This window comes from Triturus cristatus, chromosome 3_2 (genome assembly GCF_964204655.1).
Source record: "Triturus cristatus chromosome 3_2, aTriCri1.1, whole genome shotgun sequence".
In the NCBI taxonomy this organism is placed as follows: domain Eukaryota; kingdom Metazoa; phylum Chordata; class Amphibia; order Caudata; family Salamandridae; genus Triturus; species Triturus cristatus.
In genome coordinates this window covers 1,211,864,621-1,211,886,680 of record NC_140584.1, presented here as the reverse complement: position 1 = coordinate 1,211,886,680, position 22,060 = coordinate 1,211,864,621, and the positions used below count along the sequence as shown (strand labels likewise).

At 49.8% G+C, this 22,060-nt stretch overlaps 1 protein-coding gene across 1 annotated transcript in view; it reads right to left on the bottom strand.

The window, feature by feature from the left end:
• LOC146859468 (unconventional myosin-X-like) overlaps window positions 1–22,060 on the bottom strand; it is an 869,852-nt gene that overhangs the window by 362,211 nt on the left and 485,581 nt on the right. The window contains exons 12-13 of the mRNA XM_085650190.1: window positions 16,812–16,958; window positions 2,671–2,771 (exon numbers count right to left, since the gene is read on the bottom strand). Of these exons, the coding sequence (XP_085506316.1) occupies window positions 2,671–2,771; window positions 16,812–16,958 (248 nt within the window). The remainder of the gene's footprint in view (window positions 1–2,670; window positions 2,772–16,811; window positions 16,959–22,060) is intronic.

Sequence of the window (22,060 nt, the reverse complement as noted above, 5' to 3'; positions counted from 1 at the left end):
CAATGGATAAACTTGAAAATACACATTAAAGATATGGATTAAACATAGATCACTGGATGAACATTGGTTTATTGCAAAGAAAAAGATTTTTTTTTCAGGCTGAGCATCTGACTTCGGCATGTGAGGTTATGCCAAACACACTGAGGAGACTGGGATTACCATATTACACTCCTCACCAAGGGTGTAGTAAACCATCCGCTATACCAGCTTAAGCGGGGGTGCTACTGGAACAGTTTACATTTTTTTATGGCCCTTCTTAACATTAAACTTTGGCTCGCAGGTCAGTTAAAACTAAAAGATTTCAATAGAATAAATTATGAGAACACAACTGTGGGACGGGGACCAACAGAATGCCTGAAAGAAGCCCAAAGTGGTGACAGAGGGAAAGACAAACTATTAAAATGACAAAGAAAAAAAGATAGAAGCCAATAGAGTGAGAAAGCGCAAAGGAAAGCAAGTGAAATGCAAATAATGAGGGAAGGAAAAAGGAAGCATGAAGGAAAGAGGGTACAGATGAACAAAGGAAACAAGGTGTAAATGAATAAAAGGAAGAAAAAAGAAAGAACGAAGGGTGGAAGGAAGAAAAGGAAACACAAGAACTTCAAAAAAATTGATAGGATAAAAGAAATAAAGTAGAAAAATAATAAAAGAACAAAGAAGAAATGCGAGACGAAAGGATGGGTTATTGATGGAAAGATGATAAAGGAAGAATTAATGAATGAAAGAAAAACAAAAAGAAAAGATGTAAAGAAGTTGTGAAAGAATGCCAGAAGCAACATACAAATAAACGAATATAAAGAAGGATAGAGAGCTAGAAAAAAGGTCTGATGGAATGAGAAAAGAGTATACACAAGGAAAGAAAGATGGCAAGAAAGAATGGAATACACAAAACAAAAAAGAAAATAAAGAAACACAAAAAGAAAGAAGATGGGAAGGATGAATGGAAGAAATAGGTCAATGCAGGCAAATGTGTTATTTTGTCCAAATGTCTTTACAATCATGCTATAATAGTCATCCTGTTCTGAAAATGTTGTCCAGGGGTACAATTCCCACAACACTTCATTGGAAGGGTTGGGATTCCTCACTTTACTTGCACATTTATTGCTATATATGGGTCAAAGTGGGGGGCATTTTATGTTTCTGGCAACTTCCTCGCTACACCTACACCTACACACACACATCTACACACCTACACACACCCCTACACACACCTACACACACACACACACACACACCCCTACACACACACACACACCCCTACACACACACACACACACACACCCCTACACACACCCCTACACACCCCTACACACACACACACACACACACACACCCCTACACACACACACACACACCCCTACACACACACACCTACACACACACCCCTACACACACACCCCTACACACACACACACACACACACACACACCCCTACACACACCCCTCCCCTCTCTCTCATTCCAATCAGTCTGGTCCCTACAGCTGAGATCTTGCAGTCCATATTAGTGAAGACCGACATTGAATGTAGGCGCAGTGCTCTCTGTATGTGGCGGGTTCTGCATCGCCGTGAGACGAGGCATGTGTCCAGCAGTCAGATGAGGTCACTGCAGCTTGTGGTGGAAGGACAGTCGTCAAATGTCAAAGCTCCTGGTGTGGGCCTTCACCCCTGAACCCCAGACGTCTTCGGCCGTTTACTGTATGCAGCACATAGATCTGGTCATTTGCTCCCTCGGGAGTACTAGCCTCAGCTGAGAGTGACGGACTCTTCTAGGAGACAGCAGCAGCACGTGTTAGACACACAACGAATGTGTTAGGTTTCAATGTAGATGCTTACAGCGCATTGTTCTTCGGAATGTGTACTCTTGGTATTTCAGTTGCTTTATTGGCGTCTTCTAGTGACACTTTCTAACACAGGCAGTCGCGGTCAGAGGGCTGCTGTTCAAGCAGATTTTATACCCGAGTGGCAACAAAAGCAACTCAAATGGCCAAAAGTTCTTGCCCAACGCGTGGTGACAGTTGCGCCGATTATCAGCGCTGCTCATGCCACCGGCGCTAAACTGCAGCGGAATCTCGCAGAGGTTTTGTGCAACTCTGCGGAACTATGCTGATTCGTCAATCATTTCAACCAAACTATTTTCCAACAAAGAATTCGTCTCTCATAAATTTACATACAAATAATCATCTTCCAAAAACCTGTTTAGAATCAAGAATCCTCAGTCAATATCTTCCTAAGATTTACTTCCAATCACACAAGTAGCACCTATTGTCTTGCCTTCTGCTGGGTCAAACCACGCTGCCTCCATCATTCTCATCCAATGCTACCCTCCCATGGATACACTTTCATCTTCCAGAGCCATGTTGTCCTAATGATCCATTCTCACCCAGTAATGTCTTCCAAAAATGGGTTTCTCATAGTCATTTAAGCTCCACATCACTACCTTCCAGTGACTTTCAGTGCAACGAGGCACAAGTGTCAGTCACTCCCATTACCTTTGTTTGTCCAAATCTGAGCTTCTGTCAGTGGCAAAAGCTGCAATGCTTGTCCTTTAAGATGTTACTTTTCTGAGTTTGGGTACCACATGGCGGTACTTTTACCTCATTGTCTTGATTTCACTCTGGAAGTCATAACAAGCAATACTAGTGAACACACAACAGAGCTGGGGCTCCCACCTGTTGTACTCCAGCTGCTCCAGGGAGAAGATGTGCTTGTTGAAGTACTCCTGCAGCTTCTCATTTGCATAATTAATGTTAAACTGTTCAAAGTGATTCACCTAGAAGGGAATAGAGAAACGGGAATGCGTGTTAAGTGAGGAGCAGCAGCATTCTTGTCAACAGAAAGGACCCGTCTGTTAAAGAAGGGCGATAACATTTTTGTAAACCAAGCATTGGCATAGCCAACAGGTCTTCCCTTTGGAGCCTAATAAGTGTTTAGCCAGAGCTATTGACTTTGCCAATGTCTTCAAGCTGTGCTGTAGAGAAGTGTGGCTGCTGTGTAGCATTCTGAAAAGTTATTATAAAGTGTCAGAAGCATTTTTGTTACCTTATATATGACCAAGAAGGCATTATGTACAAGTGAACGACCATATTAAAAGGGAAATGCTACTTACCAGTATGCATCTGTTCTTGGCATGTAGAGCTGCAGATCTACACACTATGCATAGATCGCCATCTGGTGTTGAGCCCGGATGTTTGCACTTGTTTTTGTCCTGAAAAGTCTTTGGAAGTCACAAGGTATGCGACTCCTCCTTTGAATGATAGTGCTCATGGGCATTGGCTCCATCCTCAGATTGTTTTTATAGGGCTCAGATGTGTTTCTCGTGCTCCAGTTACCATTTTTTTCTTTCAACGCGCAATCCTCCCCTTTTCGACGGTATTGTGTCACTCGCGTTTTCCCAATCCACGCGACTCTCAACTTCGAAGTCTTCGATTCCGGTCGTCGACGAAGGCCTTCGGGCCTACCTAGGCCTTATCATCTGGCTCAAGGAAAGGTCGCCATTCAAAAAGTGTCCTCGATGTGGGTCGAAGTTTCCCCACACCGATCTGCATGAGGTGTGCAACCTCTGCCTCTCACCGGAGCACGAGGCCAGAGACTGTCCAGCTTGCGCCTCCTTCTGCTCCAAGAAGAGGATTCGGGACCGACGAGCTAGAAGAACCATAGCTCGATCGTTGCCTTCAATCCCCGACGACATCTTACAAGAGGGCGTCGATGTGCCAGAGCAGGGGTGGGTCGAAGAAGGCCTCGTCAGCGCCTCCAAAGCCGATGACTCCGACGTCGAGGACATCACTCCAGCACAGAGGGTCGTGAGTACAGTCGTTGACCCCGCCCCCCCCCCCTACCTTCGACACCATCAAAATAGGCTTCGGTCACACCTTAGCCTTCGGGCCCAGGTGCACACCGAGAGACTGCTTCCCATGACCCGCCTCCGGGCCCGGTAAAGAAGCCTACTAAGCATTCAAGTGACTCAGGCTCGAGTCAGCCTACCCTCGGTGCCGAAAAACATACACAGGCACCGAAAAAGAAGCCGTCCTCTTCCTCATCCATGCCGAGCACTGCTTCGACATCCAAGCACTCGGTGTCGAAGAATGGCACCGGCTCCTCGACACCGACAACACACTCGGAGCCGACCAAAAAACTGCCACCAAAGGGCCCGACTCCCATATTTCGAAGCCGAAAAGACCTCGTAACTGAAAAAACAACAGGTTCCATTGGCCAAAGACACTGCAAAACCGCACGGTTCCAATCCCAGAACCGCTACTGAATCGGCACCGAAAAAGCCTACGGCTCATATGCCTCGAACAAAGTATTCACAATAAAAAATGTCCTCCGTTTTCTTTTGTTCTTGCAATGCTGGCAACTTGTTTCTGCCTATTCCAATGGTTGTTTGTTAATGCTTTTCTTGAGGGGGCATAAACAATCGGAGGATGAAGGTTGGGAACTAGTACCTGTATTATAACACTAGCAGCGGCCAGATGCTAGGGGAGAATCAACAGATGCCAGATTCCGAGAGCAGGCTGAGGTGGTAGTGGTGGTGGTGGTGGTGGTGGTGGTGGTGACTGGTGCAGAGACTATGCTGAGGTGATGCTGAATGATACTCCGGTCTTGCTGAGTGATGATGATGATGTGGTGGTGTACTAGTGCACTGAGTGATGCTGTCGTGGCGCTGACTGCTGCTGTGGTGGCCACTGAGTGATGCTGTGGTGGCCGCTCAGTGATGCTGTGCTGGCCGCTCAGTGATGCTGTGCTGGCCGCTCAGTGATGCTGTGCTGGCCGCTCAGTGATGCTGTGCTGGCCGCTCAGTGATGCTGTGCTGGCCGCTCAGTGATGCTGTGCTGGCCGCTCAGTGATGCTGTGCTGGCCGCTCAGTGATGCTGTGCTGGCCGCTCAGTGATGCTGTGCTGGCCGCTCAGTGATGCTGTGGTGGCCGCTCAGTGATGCTGTGGTGGCCGCTCAGTGATGCTGTGGTGGCCGCTGAGTGATGCTGTGGTGGCCGCTGAGTGATGCTGTGGTGGCCGCTGAGTGATGCTGTGGTGGCCGCTGAGTGATGCTGTGGTGGCCGCTGAGTGATGCTGTGGTGGCCGCTGAGTGATGCTGTGGTGTCACACAAACTTCCTTAACGCTGACCTTTAGTCCCAATGTAATCATCTTGCAGAAGAGAGGAATGTCTTAAGGGCCAGCCAATAATCTTCCATCTTTCATTTCAATGTTTACAAAGGAATATGCTACTTACCAGTATGCATCTCTTCTTGACATGTAGAGCTGCAGATCCACACACTAGGATAGTAGATCGCCATCTGGTGTTCGGCTCGGATGCTTGCAGGTTGTTGTAGTCTTCTGAAGAAGTCTTCGTGGTCACGAGATAGGTGACTCCTCCCTTGGACGACAGTGCGCATGGGCATCAACTCCATCGTTAGATTGTTTTTCGCCATGATGGTAAATGATGGAGTTTGTAGAAGAGAGAGAGATGTCCATGTGTGATGTCTAAGTAAGACAATGCTGGAACAGATACAGGTCCCGGGGAGGTGGGTGGGCGTGTGTGGATCTGCAGCTCTACATGCCAAGAACAGATGCATACTGGTAAGTACCATATTCCGTTCGAGGCATATGAGCTGCAGATCACACACTTAGGATAGACTATATAGCAGTACCTCCCCTAGCGGTGGTCACCTGTATCGGTTGCAGCAGTTTGAAATAAAGTTTTAAGGACAGCCTGACCCACAGAAGCTTGTTGCTTTGCTTGCACGTCAACACAATAGTGTTCAGTGAAGGTGTGTGTTGTAGACCATGTGGCTGCCTTACAAATATCTTCTAAGGGAATGTTTCCTAAGAATGCCATGGAAGCCCCTAGTTTGCGTGTGGAATGCGCTCTAGAGGGAACCGTTAGTGTGCGTTTAGCCTTGTGGTAGCATATTTGGATACATTTAACTATCCACCTAGCTATCCCGGATTTGGAAATGGGGTTGCCTTTATGTGGTGGTGAGAAAGCAACGAACAATTGTTTTGTTTTGCGGAATGATTTGGTTCTGTCAATGTAGTACAGAAGGGCTCTTTTAACGTCTAAGGTATGAAGAGCTCTTTCAGCTACTGAGTCTGGGTTTGGGAAGAACACTGGTAACTCTACTGATTGGTTAAGATGGAATGGAGATATGACTTTTGGAAGGAATTTGGGATTTGCCCTAAGAACCACTTTGTTACAGTGTAATTGTAAGAATGGTTCTTGTATGGTTAAAGCCTGGATTTCACTTACCCTTCTGAGGGATGTGATAGCGATAAGGAAAGCCACTTTCCATGTGAGGAACTGTAGTTCGCATTTATGCAGAGGTTCAAATGGGGGTCCCTTGAGCCTGGTAAGAACAATGTTTAGCTTCCACACTGGAGAGGGTGGTAATCTGGGAGGAATAATCCTTTTAAGTCCTTCCATGAAGGCTTTGATCGCAGGGACTTTAGTAAGTAGGCTGCTAATGCTGCTAGGTGGAGACGTATGGATGAGTATGCCAAATTACATCTTTGCAAGTGTAGTAAGTAGCAAATGATGTCCTGGATGGATGCATCCAGTGGGTTTATATGATTGTTAGTGCAGTAAATGGCAAATCGTTTCCATTTTGCAGCATAGCAAGCTCTAGTGGTAGGTCTTCTGGCCTCTCTTATAACATTCATGCAGTCTGGTGGTAGGTTGAGATAACTGAACTCTAGGACTTCAGGAGCCAGATTGCCAGGTTCAATTGACCTGGATCTGGGTCTCTGATTTCTCCATGGTTCTGGGTTAATAAGGACGGGGAGAGATGCAGTTTTTGGTGTGGCACTAGCGAGAGTTCCAGTAGTGTTGGGAACCACGGTTGGCGTGCCCATGTGGGAGCTACTAAGATTAGTTTGAGAGACTGTTGCCTGAGCTTGCGTACCACTAATGGAATGAGTGGGAGAGGCGGAAAAGCGTACGCAAATCTGCCGGACCAGTTCATCCATATCGCATTGCCCTTTGACTCCGGGTGGGGAAACCTGGCGGCGAAGGTTGGGCATTTTGCGTTTTCGTGTGTGGCGAACAGATCTATGTCTGGGTGGCCCCATTGTTTGAAAAAGGGCAGTAGGACTTGGGGATGTAGTTCCCATTCGTGGATCTGTTGTGTTTGTCGACTTAACAGATCAGCAATTTGATTGTGAACCCCTGGAAGGTGTTCTGCAAGTAGATACATTTTCTTGGGAATGGCCCATCTCCCAATGTTCTGTGCGAGCTGGGACAGCTGGAGAGAATGTGTGCCTCCTTGTTTTTGTATGTAATACATGGCTGTCATGTCTGTCCGGATGAGGACAGTTTTGTTCTGGAGATGTAGTTGGAATGATTTTAGTGCTAGGAACACTGCTAGCAGTTCCAGATAATTGATATGGAGCATTTTCTGTTGAGTGGTCCATTTGCCCTGAGTGGTGTGCCCGAGGAGATGGGCTCCCCATCCTGTGAGGGATGCGTCTGTTGTCAGCACTATCTGTGAAAGAGGCTCTAGGAACGGCCGCCCTTTGGACAGGTTTGTTATGTTCCACCATTTTAGAGAGCGATGTGTGCGGCTGTCCACCAACACCAGATCTGTGAGTTGTCCGTGAGCCTGGTTCCACTGACGTGCTAGACATTCTTGCAAGGGACGCATTTGAAGTCTTGCATAAGGTACAATGAAGATGCAGGACGCCATCATGCCTATGAGTTGCATGAATACTCTTGCTGGAAGAGAGTGTTGGATTAGAAATTTCGTGATAAGAGCTTGTATATTGGCTATCCTGGCTGGGCTGGGATATGCTAGGGCTGTGGAGGTGTTTATGGTGGCTCCTAGATACTGGTGTATGTGAGAGGGTTGGAGATGAGACTTGGGATAGTTGATTGTGAACCCCAAGTTGTGTAAGATTTGGATGGTTTGGTGAGTGTGTAGAACACATTTGTTGAATGACTTGGCTTTTATTAGCCAGTCGTCGAGATACGGGAAGACATGAATCTGTTGTCTTCTGAGATGTGCTGCTACTACTGCCAGACATTTTGTGAATACTCTGGGCGCGGTTGTTACCCCGAATGGAAGGAATGTGAACTGGTAGTGTTGTCCATCCACCACAAACCTTAAATACTTCCTGTGGGCAGGATGTATGGGAATGTGGAAGTAGGCGTCCTTGAGATCTAGGGTGGTAAGGAAATCGCCTTGTTGCAGTAGTGGGAGCACTTGTTGAAGAGTGATCATGTGGAAATGATCTGAGTTGATATACAGATTTAGGGGTCTGAGGTCAAGTATTGGTCTTAGAGTCCCGTCCTTTTTGGGGATTAGGAAGTAGAGTGAATATACCCCTGTACCCTGATGTTCTAAGGGAACTGGTTCTATTGCGTGTTTTTGAAGCAATGAGAGAACCTCTTGTTTGAGAAGTGTAAGATGGTCTGGTGACATGGAACGCTGTTTGGGCGGTATATGTCGGGGGGTAGTTGTGAGTTCCAGGCAGTAACCATACTGGATAATTTGTCTTACCCACTTGTCTGTTGTGATGGAGTTCCAGACAGGTAGGAACTGTTTTAGTCTTCCCCCGACCGGAGTGGAATGGTCTGTGGGGAGTGGAGGAAAGTCACTGTTTTGTGGCAGGGGAGGTGCGAGGGTTGTTATTACCTCGACCTCGACCCTTGTTGTTGTTTCCTCTGTATCCGCCTCTAAAATATCCTCTACTGGGGGATGTTTGTGTAGTGGCTTTGAACGTGGAGGAGGTGTCTGCTCCCATATTTTTGGAGCCTCCTCTATAGAAGGAGCGCTGAAAGGAGCCACGTGGTTGTGGAGACTGCAATGCTCCCATGAACTTAGCAGTCTCGGTGTCCTTTTTCATTTTTTCAAGGGCAGTGTCTACTGCTGGCCCAAATAGCTGTTCCTGGTTGAATGGCTGACTAAGTATGGTAGTTTGTACCTCTGGCTTAAAGCCTGAAATGCGTAGCCAGGCGTGTCGTCTAAGGAGCACACTGGTGTTAATTGCTCTAGAGGCGGTGTCTGCGGCGTCAAGTGCACATTTAATTGACGCATGTGAAATAAGCTTTCCCTCCTGGATAAGGTCATTTGCCTGGGTTTTATATTGGTCTGGCAGATGTTGTAAGAGAGTCTCTAACTGATCGTAGTGTGCCCTGTCATAGCGTGCTAGTAGGGCTTGGGTGTTGGCAATATGCCAATGATTAGCGGCTTGGGCTGCTACTCTTTTGCCAGAGGCTTCTCGCAGTTTGGATTCTTTGTCGGGGGGTGGTGTATCTCCTGTGGTTTGGGAGTTGGTGCATTTCCTAGCATTGGAAACGACCAAAGAATTCAAAGGGAGCTGCCCTTTGATGTAATTAGGATCTTCAGGGGCAGGTCTATATTTCTTTTGTATCCTAGGGTTAAGAACCCTGGCACGGACGGGGTCTTTAAATACCTCGGGGACGTGCTTTATGACTCCTTTGATCATAGGCAGAATTTGTACAGACTTTTGAGATTGTTCAAAAGTATCTAAGAGGAAGTCTTCCTCTGGTGCGTCAGAGTGCATTGTGACATCGTGGTAAAGTGCCGCTCTGTTTAATAATTGGCCAAACCCCAGGTGATCGTCTGGAGGAGATGGTTTGGAGGGATATGGCTGAGGTTCAGGCATGTCTGTTGGGAGAGGGAATGCCCAATCATCAAGTGGTGAGGTATCTTGATCCGTGAATGGGTCATTAGGGTCACCCCCACCCCCTAGGTCATCATCATCATCATCATCCTGTGGCGGTGGTATATGTGATGGAGAAGGTATAGGTAAGGGTGGTGTAGGCAGAGGAGGTGGGCTAGAAGGCAGTATAGGAGAGGAAGGGGGCATAGGCGATGTTGCAGAGTCTTTCCTGTTTACAGGAACTGGGGTAGGTGGTGTGTCCAGTTTCCGTTTTTTTACATGGCACAGCGGTGACATGTCCAGTCTTGGGGTTAAGATAAATCTTTTTCTGCCTTGGATCGATGGGATCTGGGTGAAAAAGGTCTTGTTCCTCTGGAACAGTTTTCGGTGCTGATTTTTTCGGTTCCGAGCGAGGTTTTGTTTGATCGGTGGAGTTTTTGGCTTTAGGAGGTGTATGAGAGTCCTTAGCCATTTCTTTCGGTGCCGATGATGGTTTCGGAGCCGAAGCTGTAGCTTTAGGCTTGGGAACCTTCGGTGCCGGTTTATCTATTGGCCTTGGCAGTTTCGGAGCCGAAGGCGTCGGAGCCGATTTCGGTGCCGAGTGGTCTTTTGTCTTCGGTGCCGAAGGTGCCGGTTTGACAATGACATGCGGTTTGCTCGGTCCCGAGCTACCGGAAGGCTTGTGTTGTTTCTTCGGAGCCAAGCCCGGAGGCGGGGCTTCTGAAGGATGTTTTCGGTCTCGACTAGGGCCAACAGGCGAAGTCTTGACCAATGCCTTTGGTTTTAGAGGGGTTGGGGCAGGGGCAGTACTCCTCACACGTTGCCCAGGAGTGATGGGGTCGTCTGAGTCGTCTGCTTCGGAGAGGATTTGTAGATCCTCGGAAACTTCTTCTGGGACATTGGGGCCTTCATCAAAGATGTCCTCTGGTTCCGAAGCTGGTCTCTGTGCCATGATGTGTCTACGAGCCCTTCGATCTCGAATGGTCTTTTTGGATTGAAAGGATGCGCAAGCTGGACTCGTCGTGTTCAGGTGATAGGCACAGGTTGCAGACTTTGTGGTGGTCACTGTGTGGAAATGTTGCTCCACACTGGGGGCATTTTTTGAAAGGAGTCCTTTCCATGAGCCGTAGGCCTCACGGCATGGATAGGCCCAGCGGCCCGCGTCGACGTCTGGAATCGAGCCGATGAAATCGATGTCGAGGATGAAGGTGCTTTGATGGTTTTGTGGAAGTTTTGCGCTTCGAAAAGCTTGGAATTGAGATTTCCAACCGGAGCGGAAAAGTTGCATCCGAACCCAATGGCAGAAAAAAACAATCTAACGATGGAGTTGATGCCCATGCACACTGTCGTCCAAGGGAGGAGTCACCTATCTCATGACCACGAAGACTTCTTCCGAAGACAACAACAACCTGCAAGCATCCGAACCCAACACCAGATGGCGATCTACTATCCTAGTGTGTGATCTGCAGCTCATATGCCTCGAACATATATTTACATAATTCAGTTAAGCGTAATTTCCACATTTAGGACTTCTACGCTTTATGTTTTGTGTATGGGTTCAACACATTGTCCAAAAAAACTAAAAAATCTGATTAAAGGCAGCATGACCAGAAGCAGTGATAATAGAAACGTGGACCAGGAGGAAATAGAATCAGCGCAATCTGGAAGGTAGCAAAGGGGGGGTCAAGGGGTGAAAAGGTGAACAACGTAGTAGATAAATACGAGGTACCATGAAATTAGAAACGTGGGAGAAAAGAGACAGCCAGGTAATTTCGGAAGAGAGCAGTGGGATGTGAAAAGTGACCGCAGGAGGATGATGGGGCCGCGGTGGGACCCCGAGGGACGAATGTTTAGTACACTGGAGTCTAATGGAGATGAGAGAAGCAGGTGAAATTCTGGTCAGACGGGTGGGTGAAACAGGTTCCATGGACTTGGTATGGAGTAAGAGCGGCAGTGGGACAAATGACTGTGGTGGTCTAGGAAGGGGCATAAGGAGGTGAAACGACAGTACCTGAGGCAGTGAACAACAGCAATTACAATCAACTGGGAGAAGTGGTATCAAGGAGATTCTGCTACACGGAAGGGTTGCAGCTGGTATCTGGTACAGTGGAGAAGCAAAAGAGTAAACAATTGTGAAGCATTGGTGCGAAACGGGTGGACGGGAGGCAGTGTATAGTGTGAACGCGAGGCAATAAGGTTGAAAAAGTTGAAGACGATCAATCTGGGAAGTCTGCGCCCGAGGGGAGGATATGTTCGTGATTCTAGGTCATTGGGACACAACGCTTGCAGTCCTGATCTTTTTTCCAATAAATAATAGTTTTCCTTTGAGTTAGTCCAGTTGGTTTAACAGATGGCAACTAACCTTACTACAACTTACAGAAAGCATTTATTATAACTGCAAGACCGCGGGGTGGACCCAAAATAGAGAGAGAAAGAGAACAAGCATTGAAGAGAGAGCGCGCGAGAGAGAGTCCAGGACTGCTGCATGCGTGCGCAGTCTGCTCTTTTTCAAAGCACATACTCGTGCTTGTGGTGCGTCGCTGCGCACTCCCACAAGCTGTATGCCGCCACAAGCACGAGTTAGTGCTTCGAAAAAGAGCTGTACGACGGCTAAAGGTCCTCCTATGCAACACATGCGTGCTGCGTAGACGAGACCTAAAGAAAATACGCCTACGTCAGAGGGGGACGAGCATTGTTCCTGCATATAGAAAAGATCTGTATGTTAACAGGGGAGCAGCATCATCCTTGTAAACAGAAAGGACCAGTATGTTAACAGACGAGCGGCGCCATTTTTATAAACAGAAAGGATCAGCATGTTAACAGAGGAGCGAAACCATTCTTGTAAACAGAAAGGATCAGTTTGTTAACAGAGGAGCAAAACCATTCTTGTAAACAGAAAGGATCAGTTTGTTAACAGAGGAGCGAAACCATTCTTGTAAACAGAAAGGACCAGTATGTTAACAAAGGAGCGAAACCATTCTTGTAAACAGAAAGGACCAGTATATTAACAAAGGAGCGAAACCATTCTTGTAAACAGAAAGGACCAGTATGTTAACAGAAGAGCAAAACCATTCTTGTAAACAGAAAGGACCAGTATGTTAACCAAGGAGCGAAACCATTCTTGTAAACAGAAAGGATCAGTATGTTAACAGAGGAGCGAAACCATTCTTGTAAACAGAAAGGATCAGTATGTTAACAGAGGAGCGAAACCATTCTTGTAAACAGACAGAATCAGTATGTTAACAGAGGAGCGAAACCATTCTAGTAACCTGAAAGGACTATTATGTTAACAGAGGAGCTGCACCATTCTTATAAACAGAAAGGACTATTATGTTAACAGTGGTGCAGCGCCATTCTTGTAACCAGAAAGGACCAGTAAGTTGACGGAGTAGAGATGCCATTCTTGTAAACAGAAAGGACACAGATGTCAATGGGGGGGGGAGGGGGGCAGCATCGTTCCTGTACCCCTAATGGACCTGAATGTTAAATTGAGGAGCAGAGCCATTCCTATAAGAACAGAGGACCATTGAGATGGCTTCTGGTCTATTTGTTTATTTATTTTGAGGTTTTTGAAGGCGAGATGAGATGTTGGGGTGTTGCACAGGGACACGCCAATGCTGTAATCTCGATACAAATAAACAGTAGCATCTTTACGGGGCACGTCTCCATTACAGTCTACACTCAGGGCAACCCCGGTTCATGATATGTGGGTGAAGCAGCATTTAATGGAGCAAGTGCCATATGCAGACTGTCTGTATTAAAGAACAGGAGCGCAGGGTGGTAGCACCTGGGTGTCGTATGAAGCAGCATGACTCTGTACAAGGTAGCAGCAGGACTGTATCCAACGCCAGTAGTAAAAGTAGGCAGTACCATCTGGGCACACATCACATATGTTTGATGGAGGGTTTGAACATGAAAATTAATACTAGATCTGCTACTCGGAGAGGCAAGGAGAAACACCTGTGTCGGCCAAAACATGAGGCTGGCATGGTCATCTTTAGGAGTATCAAAAATGTAAACAGGATAGGGACTCAGGCTGGAGTATTTACTCACTGTATCAGTCTATTGAATGAATGAATGAACATTTTATAGTGTGCCCAACTGCCCATAGGCGTCTTGGCGCTGGTAAACCGGAGAAACCATTAGACTGCAATAAACGGAAAGAAGACAAAGGCGTACTAGGACAGCACTTAAAACAACATATTTGTAAACAGCCATGTTTCGGGGGATTTCCGAAAGATGGTCAAGCTATTTTAGGTTTTTAGGTGCATAAGTAGCATTTTCCACAGTGGTGAAGAGAAAGAGGTCTGGTGGGACGTTGGTCTGGTCCTCCTCAACATCTGGTGTGACGTTATTCTGGTCATCCTCGAGGTCTGGTGCGACGTTGGTCTAGTCCTCTTCTACATCTGGTGGGATGTTGGTTTCATACTCCTTGACTTCTAGTGGGACTTTTTTTTTTTTGCAGAGTTTTATATAGCGTGAACTTGACCTGAATTGGGAATCATCAGAGCGCTTTACATAGCACCAGTTACGTTACAGGAGGACACACATTCATTTTGGTTAGGCACGGGAGATTAAGTGATTTGCCCAGAATCACAGGATGTTCAGCATCATTGCCGAGACTCGAACCCAGTTCCCCAGATTCGAGGTCGACCGCCCTAGCCGTTAGGCCAACTCCTTTCCCCAAGAAGTTGGTCTGGTCCTCCTCGACGTCTGGTGGGACGGTGGTCTGGTCCTCCTCGACGTCTGGTGGGACGGTGGTCTGGTCCTCCTCGACGTCTGGTGGGACGGTGGTCTGGTCCTCCTCGACGTCTGGTGGGACGGTGGTCTGGTCCTCCTCGACGTCTGGTGGGACGGTGGTCTGGTCCTCCTCGACGTCTGGTGGGACGGTGGTCTCGGCCTCCTCGACGTCTGGTGGGACGGTGGTCTCGGCCTCCTCGACGTCTGGTGGGACGGTGGTCTCGGCCTCCTCGACGTCTGGTGGGACGGTGGTCTCGGCCTCCTCGACGTCTGGTGGGACGGTGGTCTCGGCCTCCTCGACGTCTGGTGGGACGGTGGTCTCGGCCTCCTCGACGTCTGGTGGGACGGTGGTCTCGGCCTCCTCGACGTCTGGTGGGACGGTGGTCTCGGCCTCCTCGACGTCTGGTGGGACGGTGGTCTCGGCCTCCTTGACGTCTGGTGGGACGGTGGTCTCGGCCTCCTTGACGTCTGGTGGGATGTTGGTTTCGGCCTTCTTGACGTCTGGTGGGATGTTGGTTTCGCCCTCCTTGACGTCTGGTGGGATGTTGGTTTCGCCCTCCTTGACGTCTGGTGGGATGTTGGTTTCGCCCTCCTTGACGTCTGGTGGGATGTTGGTTTCGCCCTCCTTGACGTCTGGTGGGATGTTGGTCTGGTACTCCATGATTTCTCAAGAGGAGGTTGGTGTGGTCCACCAGGATGTCTAGTGAGACCTTGGTCTGGTTCGCCATGATGTCTCAAGGGGAGGTTGGTCTGGTCCTCCACAACGTCTGGTAAGACGTTGGTCTAGCTCTCCATGATGTCTGGTGGGATGTTGGTGTCGTCTTCGATGACGTCTGGTGGGCCATTGGTCTGGTTCTCCATGATATGTGCTGGGACACTGGTCTAGTCGTCCACGACGTCTAGTGGGAAGTTATTCTGGTCCTCCTTGACATCTGGTGGGACGTTGGTCTGGTCCTCCTCGACGTCGGGTAGAACCTTGGTCATGTCTTTCTCATTGTCTAGTGCGACATTGGCCTAGTGCTCCTTGATGGCTGGTGTGATGTTTGATTGGTCCTCCTCATCGTCTGTTGGAACGGTGGTCTGGTCCTCCTCGTCGTCTGTTGGAACGGTGGTCTGGTCCTCCTCGTCGTCTGGTGAGGCATTGGTATAGTCTTCCTCGTCGTCTGGTGAGGCATTGGTCTAGTCTTCCTCGTCGTCTGGTGAGGCATTGGTCTAGTCTTCCTCGTCGTCTGGTGAGGCATTGGTCTAGTCTTCCTTGTCGTTGGCCTTGTCTGGCGAGGCCTTGGCCTTGTCTGGCGAGGCCTTGGCCTTGTCTGGCGAGGCCTTGGCCTTGTCTGGCGAGGCCTTGGCCTTGTCTGGCGAGGCCTTGGCCTTGTCTGGCGAGGCCTTGGCCTTGTCTGGCGAGGCCTTGGCCTTGTCTGGCGAGGCCTTGGTCTTGTCTGGCGAGGCCTTGGTCTTGTCTGGCGAGGCCTTGGTCTTGTCTGGCGAGGCCTTGGTCTTGTCTGGCGAGGCCTTGGTCTTGTCTGGCGAGGCCTTGGTCTTGTCTGGCGAGGCCTTGGTCTTGTCTGGCGAGGCCTTGGTCTTGTCTGGCGAGGCCTTGGTCTTGTCTGGCGAGGCGTTGGTCTTGTCTGGCGAGGCGTTGGTCTTGTCTGGTGAGGCGTTGGTCTTGTCTGGTGAGGCGTTGGTCTTGTCTGGTGAGGCGTTGGTCTTGTCTGGTGAGGCGTTGGTCTTGTCTGGTGAGGCGTTGGTCTTGTCTGGTGAGGCGTTGGTCTTGTCTGGTGAGGCGTTGGTCTTGTCTTCCTTGTCGTCCGGTGAGGCATTGGTTTTGTCGTCTGGTGAGGCATTGGTCTTATCTTCCTTGTCTGGTGAGGCATTGGTCTTGTCTTCCTTATCGTCCAGGGAGGCATTGGTTTTGTTGTCTGGTGAGGCGTTGGTCCGGTCTTCCGTGTCGTCTGGTGAGGCGTTGGTCTCTTCTGCATCTGGTGGACTGTTGGTCTCCCCAGTGCCTGGTGGAAGGAGTCTGTATAATCAGTAACAATACCCACTAATTTTGTGACAGGGCTTCGAGGATACAAAGCTTGCAGTCCCAAGCTGAGCCTATAACAACAGTACAAATCACACTTTTATAGGTCCCACCACAAACTAAGCTGCTTTGAGCACTCAACAATCTCTATCAGGTGAGCTTGTCTGAGGACACACAAAGCAGGCAGGACATGCACATATCTCTACCTCAGATGAGCATGTACTCAGTACATGTACACATAGAGCAGGCAGGATGTGCGCACGCCCGACCACCCTACATCAGATGAGCATGTCCTCAGTCCATGTACACACAGGCGAGGCAGAAGGTACACATGTCTCTGCATCAGATGCCGCCCCCCACCTAAATGCCAGTCCGGATACAAACCTTCTGCTCTTGCGCACACACCTTGTTGATCCAAGAGCCGGCGCTCACCTGAAAGTTCTCGAAGCCGAAGATGTCCAGAATCCCCACGCTCTTGAAGTTTTCCTTCCCTTTGATCTTGGCATTAATCCTGCCCAGGAGCCAGGAGAAGCCCTGAGAGTAGAGCGCCATCGCCAGGGAGTCCCTGGAGTCTGCGGCCTAGGAGAGAACAGAAGCACATCACACACAGGGCAGGAAGTGGGAGCGGTCACTAGTGCAGCAGGTGCAGTGCACCGGGAACTGGAGAAGCCCTGGGAGTAGAGCGCCATTGCCAGGGAGTCCCTGGAGTCTGCAGCCTAGGAGAGAACAGTACAGAGGGTGAGAGGACCAGGGGATCACTGAAGCACATCACACATAGGGCAGGAAGGGGGAGCGGTCACTAGTGCAGCAGGTGCAGTGCACTGGGCCCAGGAGAAGCCCTGGGAGTAGAGCGCCATGGCCAGGGAGTCACTGGAGCCTGTGAGACAACAATATAGAGGGGAAGAGGGTGAGGACCAGGGGATCACTGAAGCACATCAGACAGGAGGGAGGGGTAGCTGACATTTGTGCAGCAGTGCAGGGCACCAAGTGTGTAGAAGCCCGCCTCATGCCAGGTATGATTGTCTATTTATAACCTACAGGGGGCCTGAAGGGGCTATTCTGGTTTCTTGCCCTTTCTACATCACTGGGAGTAGGAAGACCCCAACAACTAGATACAAGGATGACAGACAAAACCATGAGTGGAAGGGTGAGGAAGGTGGTGGGGGGGGGGGGAAGAAAAGAACATCTGGGAACACAAGGGAGATGGGAACTCGACTATCTAGCGTCGGAGAGAGACAGAACTTCAAGTGGGGGGAGTTGGGAGCCAAAAGTCTACAGGCAGGGGGAGGGAAAGAGAAACACGAGAAACTCAATCCGAGGGAGCTGGGGGAAGCGAGAATATGCAAATAGAAGAGAAAGAAATAGAATTACGAGCGGGCTTCAGGGGAGGGCCAACCACCTAGAGACAGGAGGGAAAGGGAGAAGTCCAGCAGGAGGGAGGTGGGGGCACCTATCTATTACAGGAAGGAGAGAAACAGAACTTCAAGTGGGGGGGGGGGGGGGTGGTCGAGGGAACCAATGATCTCTAGAGACTGGCGGGAGACAAAAAACTACCAGCAACGGGAAACCAAGGATCTACAAACAGGAGGAAGATGAACATAACTACAATTCCGGGTGGAGGGAAGCCAACGACCTAGACACAGGTGGGGGAGACTGACAACTACAGGCAGAGGGAGACATGGAGCCAAGATCTCTGAAAAAGTGCCTACTTCCAGCTAGATTTTAGTGCTAGATGTGGGAGGACACTTGGATTGCCATAGTACACTCCACACTCACACCCCCAGCCCTCAGAGCCCAGGATGAGTGTGGCCGAAGACTTCTGCCATCTTGGATTTTCCATAAGACCCGCAGGACTACTGCAAAAGTAAGTAGGCCAGGGCACCTTTATCCTATTGGTGCGGGAGTTTGCAGGAGTCAGCACCACACGCTAGCAGATATAAACGTGGCGTCCCAAGGTACTATCCTGAGAAGACTTCTGGACCTGTGGAAGAAAGGAAGAGGACCAGAGGAGCCTTGAAAGACCGGACCTGCTACCTGTGACCTGAGAGTAGCCCTGAGGGATTGGATCTGCTGTCTGTGACCTGAGAGGAGCACTGAAGGACCGGACCTGCTGTCTGATCTGAGAGGAGCCCGGAAGGACTGGACCTGCTGTCTGTGACCTGAGAGGAGCCCTGAAGCACCGGACCTGCTGTCTGTGACCTGAGAGGAGCCCTGAGGGACTGGACCTGCTGCCTGTGACGTGAGAGGAGCCCTGAAGGACTGGACCTGCTGTCTGTGATCTGAGAGGAGCCCGGAAGGACTGGACCTGCTGTCTGTGACCTGAGAGGAGCACTGAAGAACTGGAACTGCTGTGTGTGACCTGAGAGGAGCCATTAAGGATTGGACCTGCCGTCTGTGACCTGAGAGGAGCCCTGAAGGACTGGACCTGCCGTCTGTGACCTGAGAGGAGCCCTGAAGGACTGGACCTGCTGTCTGTGATCTGAGAGGAGCCCGGAAGGACTGGACCTGCTGTGTGACCTGAGAGGAGCCCTGAGGGACTGGACCTGCTGCCTGTGACGTGAGAGGAGTCCTGAAGGACTGGATCTGCTGTCTGTGACCTGAGAGGAGCCATGAAGGACCGGACCTGCTATCTGTGACCTGAGAGGAGCCCACAAGTACTGGGCCTGCTGTCTGTGACCTGAGAGGAGCCATGAAGGACCTGCTGTCTGTGACCTGAGAGGAGACCGGAAGGACTGGACCTGCTGTCTGTGACCCGAGGGGAGCCCTGAAGGACTGGACCTGCTGTCTGTGACCTGAGAGGATCCCGGAAGGACTGGACCTGCTGTCTGTGACCTGAGAGGAGACCGGAAGGACTGGACCTGCTGTCTGTGACCTGTGGAGCCCTGAAGGACTGGACTTGATGTCTGTGACCTGAGAGGAGCCCTGAAGGACTGGACCTGCCGTCCGTGACTTGAGAGGAGCCCTTTGGGACTGGACCTGGCGTCTGTGACCAGAGAGGAGCCTTGAGGGACTGGACCAGCTGTCTGTGACCCGAGGAGCCTTGAGGGACTGGACCTGCTGTCTGTGACCCCAGCAGCCCGAAGGACAGGACCTGCTGTCTGTGACCTGAGAGGAGCCCAGAAGGACTGGACCTGCTGTCCTTGCTGTAGGAGAGTAGGATCTGCTTCTTATAGTTACCCCTACTTTTTGCTGATGTTTCGCTGTTTTTCGACTTTAGTCTGGCTGGGGACCTGCTAACCAGGACCCCAGCCTAGCTGCTTCCTCTCTAAGTTGATTACCAATAATTTAGGTACACTCCAGATTGGATTCTGGGGTACCCTTATAAGTCCCTAGTATATGGTATACTATGTACCCAGGGCATAGGTACCCAAGAGGCCAACCAGAGGCTGCAGCATGTATTATGCCACCCCTGGGAAGCCTTCCCAAATGACACCACAGGACTGCTACTGCAGCCTGGGTAAGGTGGTGCAGGCACTACTCGTTGAGATATAGGTTCACTACATCTCACCTATCACTACACATATAAACCTAACAGTCACCCCTATGGCAGGCCTTACTAATCCTGAAGGCAGGATGCTGGGTTTTATGTGAGAGGGTGCCCATGCATGAGCAGAGCCCCTCTGCAGACTTCGGAACCTTTATTCCGGGGTTGTTTGTGATGCAGCCAAACCATATACTCTTAAGTGCATTATAAGCCTGGACAATTGGTTTCCTGTCACAGGGAGGTGTCACCACCTCCCACACAGACTTCAGTGTATTGGGGCTGGGTGGTTGCACTCCAAGAGTGCTTTGAAGTCAGCACTGGGGGCATATTTGGTGTCCCTGTGTATAGTCCAGCTCAAACGTGTTGCAGGGGCTACCAGCCCCTGCTCTGGCGTGAAACTGGATAAAGGAAATGGGTGTAGCCACCCCTCTTTCCTGACCCTCCCTAAGGTGGGTCCCTAGAGTTTGGCCCACCCCTTCCTTGGGTATAAGATAGGAACCCCTGGCAACAGGACTTTAGATTACACCTGGCCGAAACTCTGATACTGAATCCTGGAACTTCAACGATCTACATTGAACTAGATGACTGGAGAATCTCCCTTGGAGTAAAGGAGTTACTCCACTGCAAGGCAGGCACCAAAGGTGCATCTGACTGGTTTGCATCTCTGAAGCTCCCGCCAGACTCCGAAGAATTTTGCAACACAGGAGGTGGGTTTCTGTGGTCTTAGAGGTCGATCAGTGCCCACAGCAATTCTGAGACCTGTATCCCTTGTAGCGACCGTGCAACCTGAACCCCTGGACACCGTGTCACTTTGCAGAAGCATCAGCTTTCCAACGACTCCTGCAGCTGAGCTTTGGGTTACCTGTAGCGCTGACCCCGAGCAGCATTTGCACTGAAGATTGCTCGCCTACACACCACGAGTGTTCCATGAGCTGGCCCTTTGCGTTTCCTCTCGAGGTCCCTTCGCGATCCCTGGTCCTTCGACTGGTGGGTCCCTGTGAAGGCAACTTTAACTTTAATTGCACTTACCTGGTTGCTCCAGATGTGCTCTGACTCTCCATTGCTTGGGGAGTCACTAGGACCTTGGCTGGTCCGCACCGAAGCATCTTTTCTCTACCTGAGTGGGTTGCTGCTGCCAAGGCTTGTTGGGTCCAATCTGGGCACTGACACCGCAGCACTCTACATCCTTCATGGAACAGCTCAAATCCAGCTTCTGGTCATCGACGCCTCCTGGTCCTCGTGGCTGCAGTCAAGCTTCCCCTCTTCGCACCTGAAACACCCAACATCGGTGGACATTCGTCTATCGTGCCCCTGGTCACTGGCAAGTGACCCAGACTCTGTCCCCTTTGCTTTCAGGTTCTTCTGATCTTCGATCCAGGCTTGGATCACACTGGACACTTTTCTCCTTTCCGGCAGCAGCACTTTGCAGCAGATCACCATTGAAATCAACGACGATTCGTGACACCATTTGACACCTATGCACCCGGCTTCCCGGGGTGAGGTAACTCGAGTACTCCGGTGCTCCCGTGGGTGCTGGCCCTAGAGCCCCCTAAGTCTAAAGGGGTTTACTCAAAGTCCTCTCCTAAGTGTCCTTAACCTCTAAAATTCCAACCGCGTCTTTCCCATAGAATAGTACGGGACTCGTGGCTGTGTTCTCACACTGTACGTCTCCTCCGTGGGTCTCCTGTGTCACTACCTTGGGCGGTTCCTTAGGGTCCCAGCGATTCTACGTGCTCTAGGCACTGTGCCTGGTCACGTCGTGGTTCTTATACCACTTTCTTAATATATGGTTTGGTCCACCCCTACGGCCCATTGTATATTGTGCTATTTACTGTCGTTTTAGAACTGTATTATTGTGTATCTTTGACTCTAATCTCAAAGAGATTAGTACTGAGTGTTTAGAAATAAATACATATATTTTATATATACCTTGTGTGGTTCTCCTTTCATTTAGTGATTCAAGAGGTTATAATCTGGTAAACCAAGCTGCTTTACACTCCTTCAAGACTAAGCCTGAAGGCTGCTCTCCATAGCTACCACTAGGATAGCTTTCAATAAAGGTTGTCTTTAAACCTATCATCAATAAGGGTTGTTTGGACTGGTGCAAGGTGCCCACTATAACTAGTGGACAGCATATGCCAGGCCAACTTCTCACACTTGCCATGAGAGGGGCATGAAGGACCGGATCTGCTGTCTG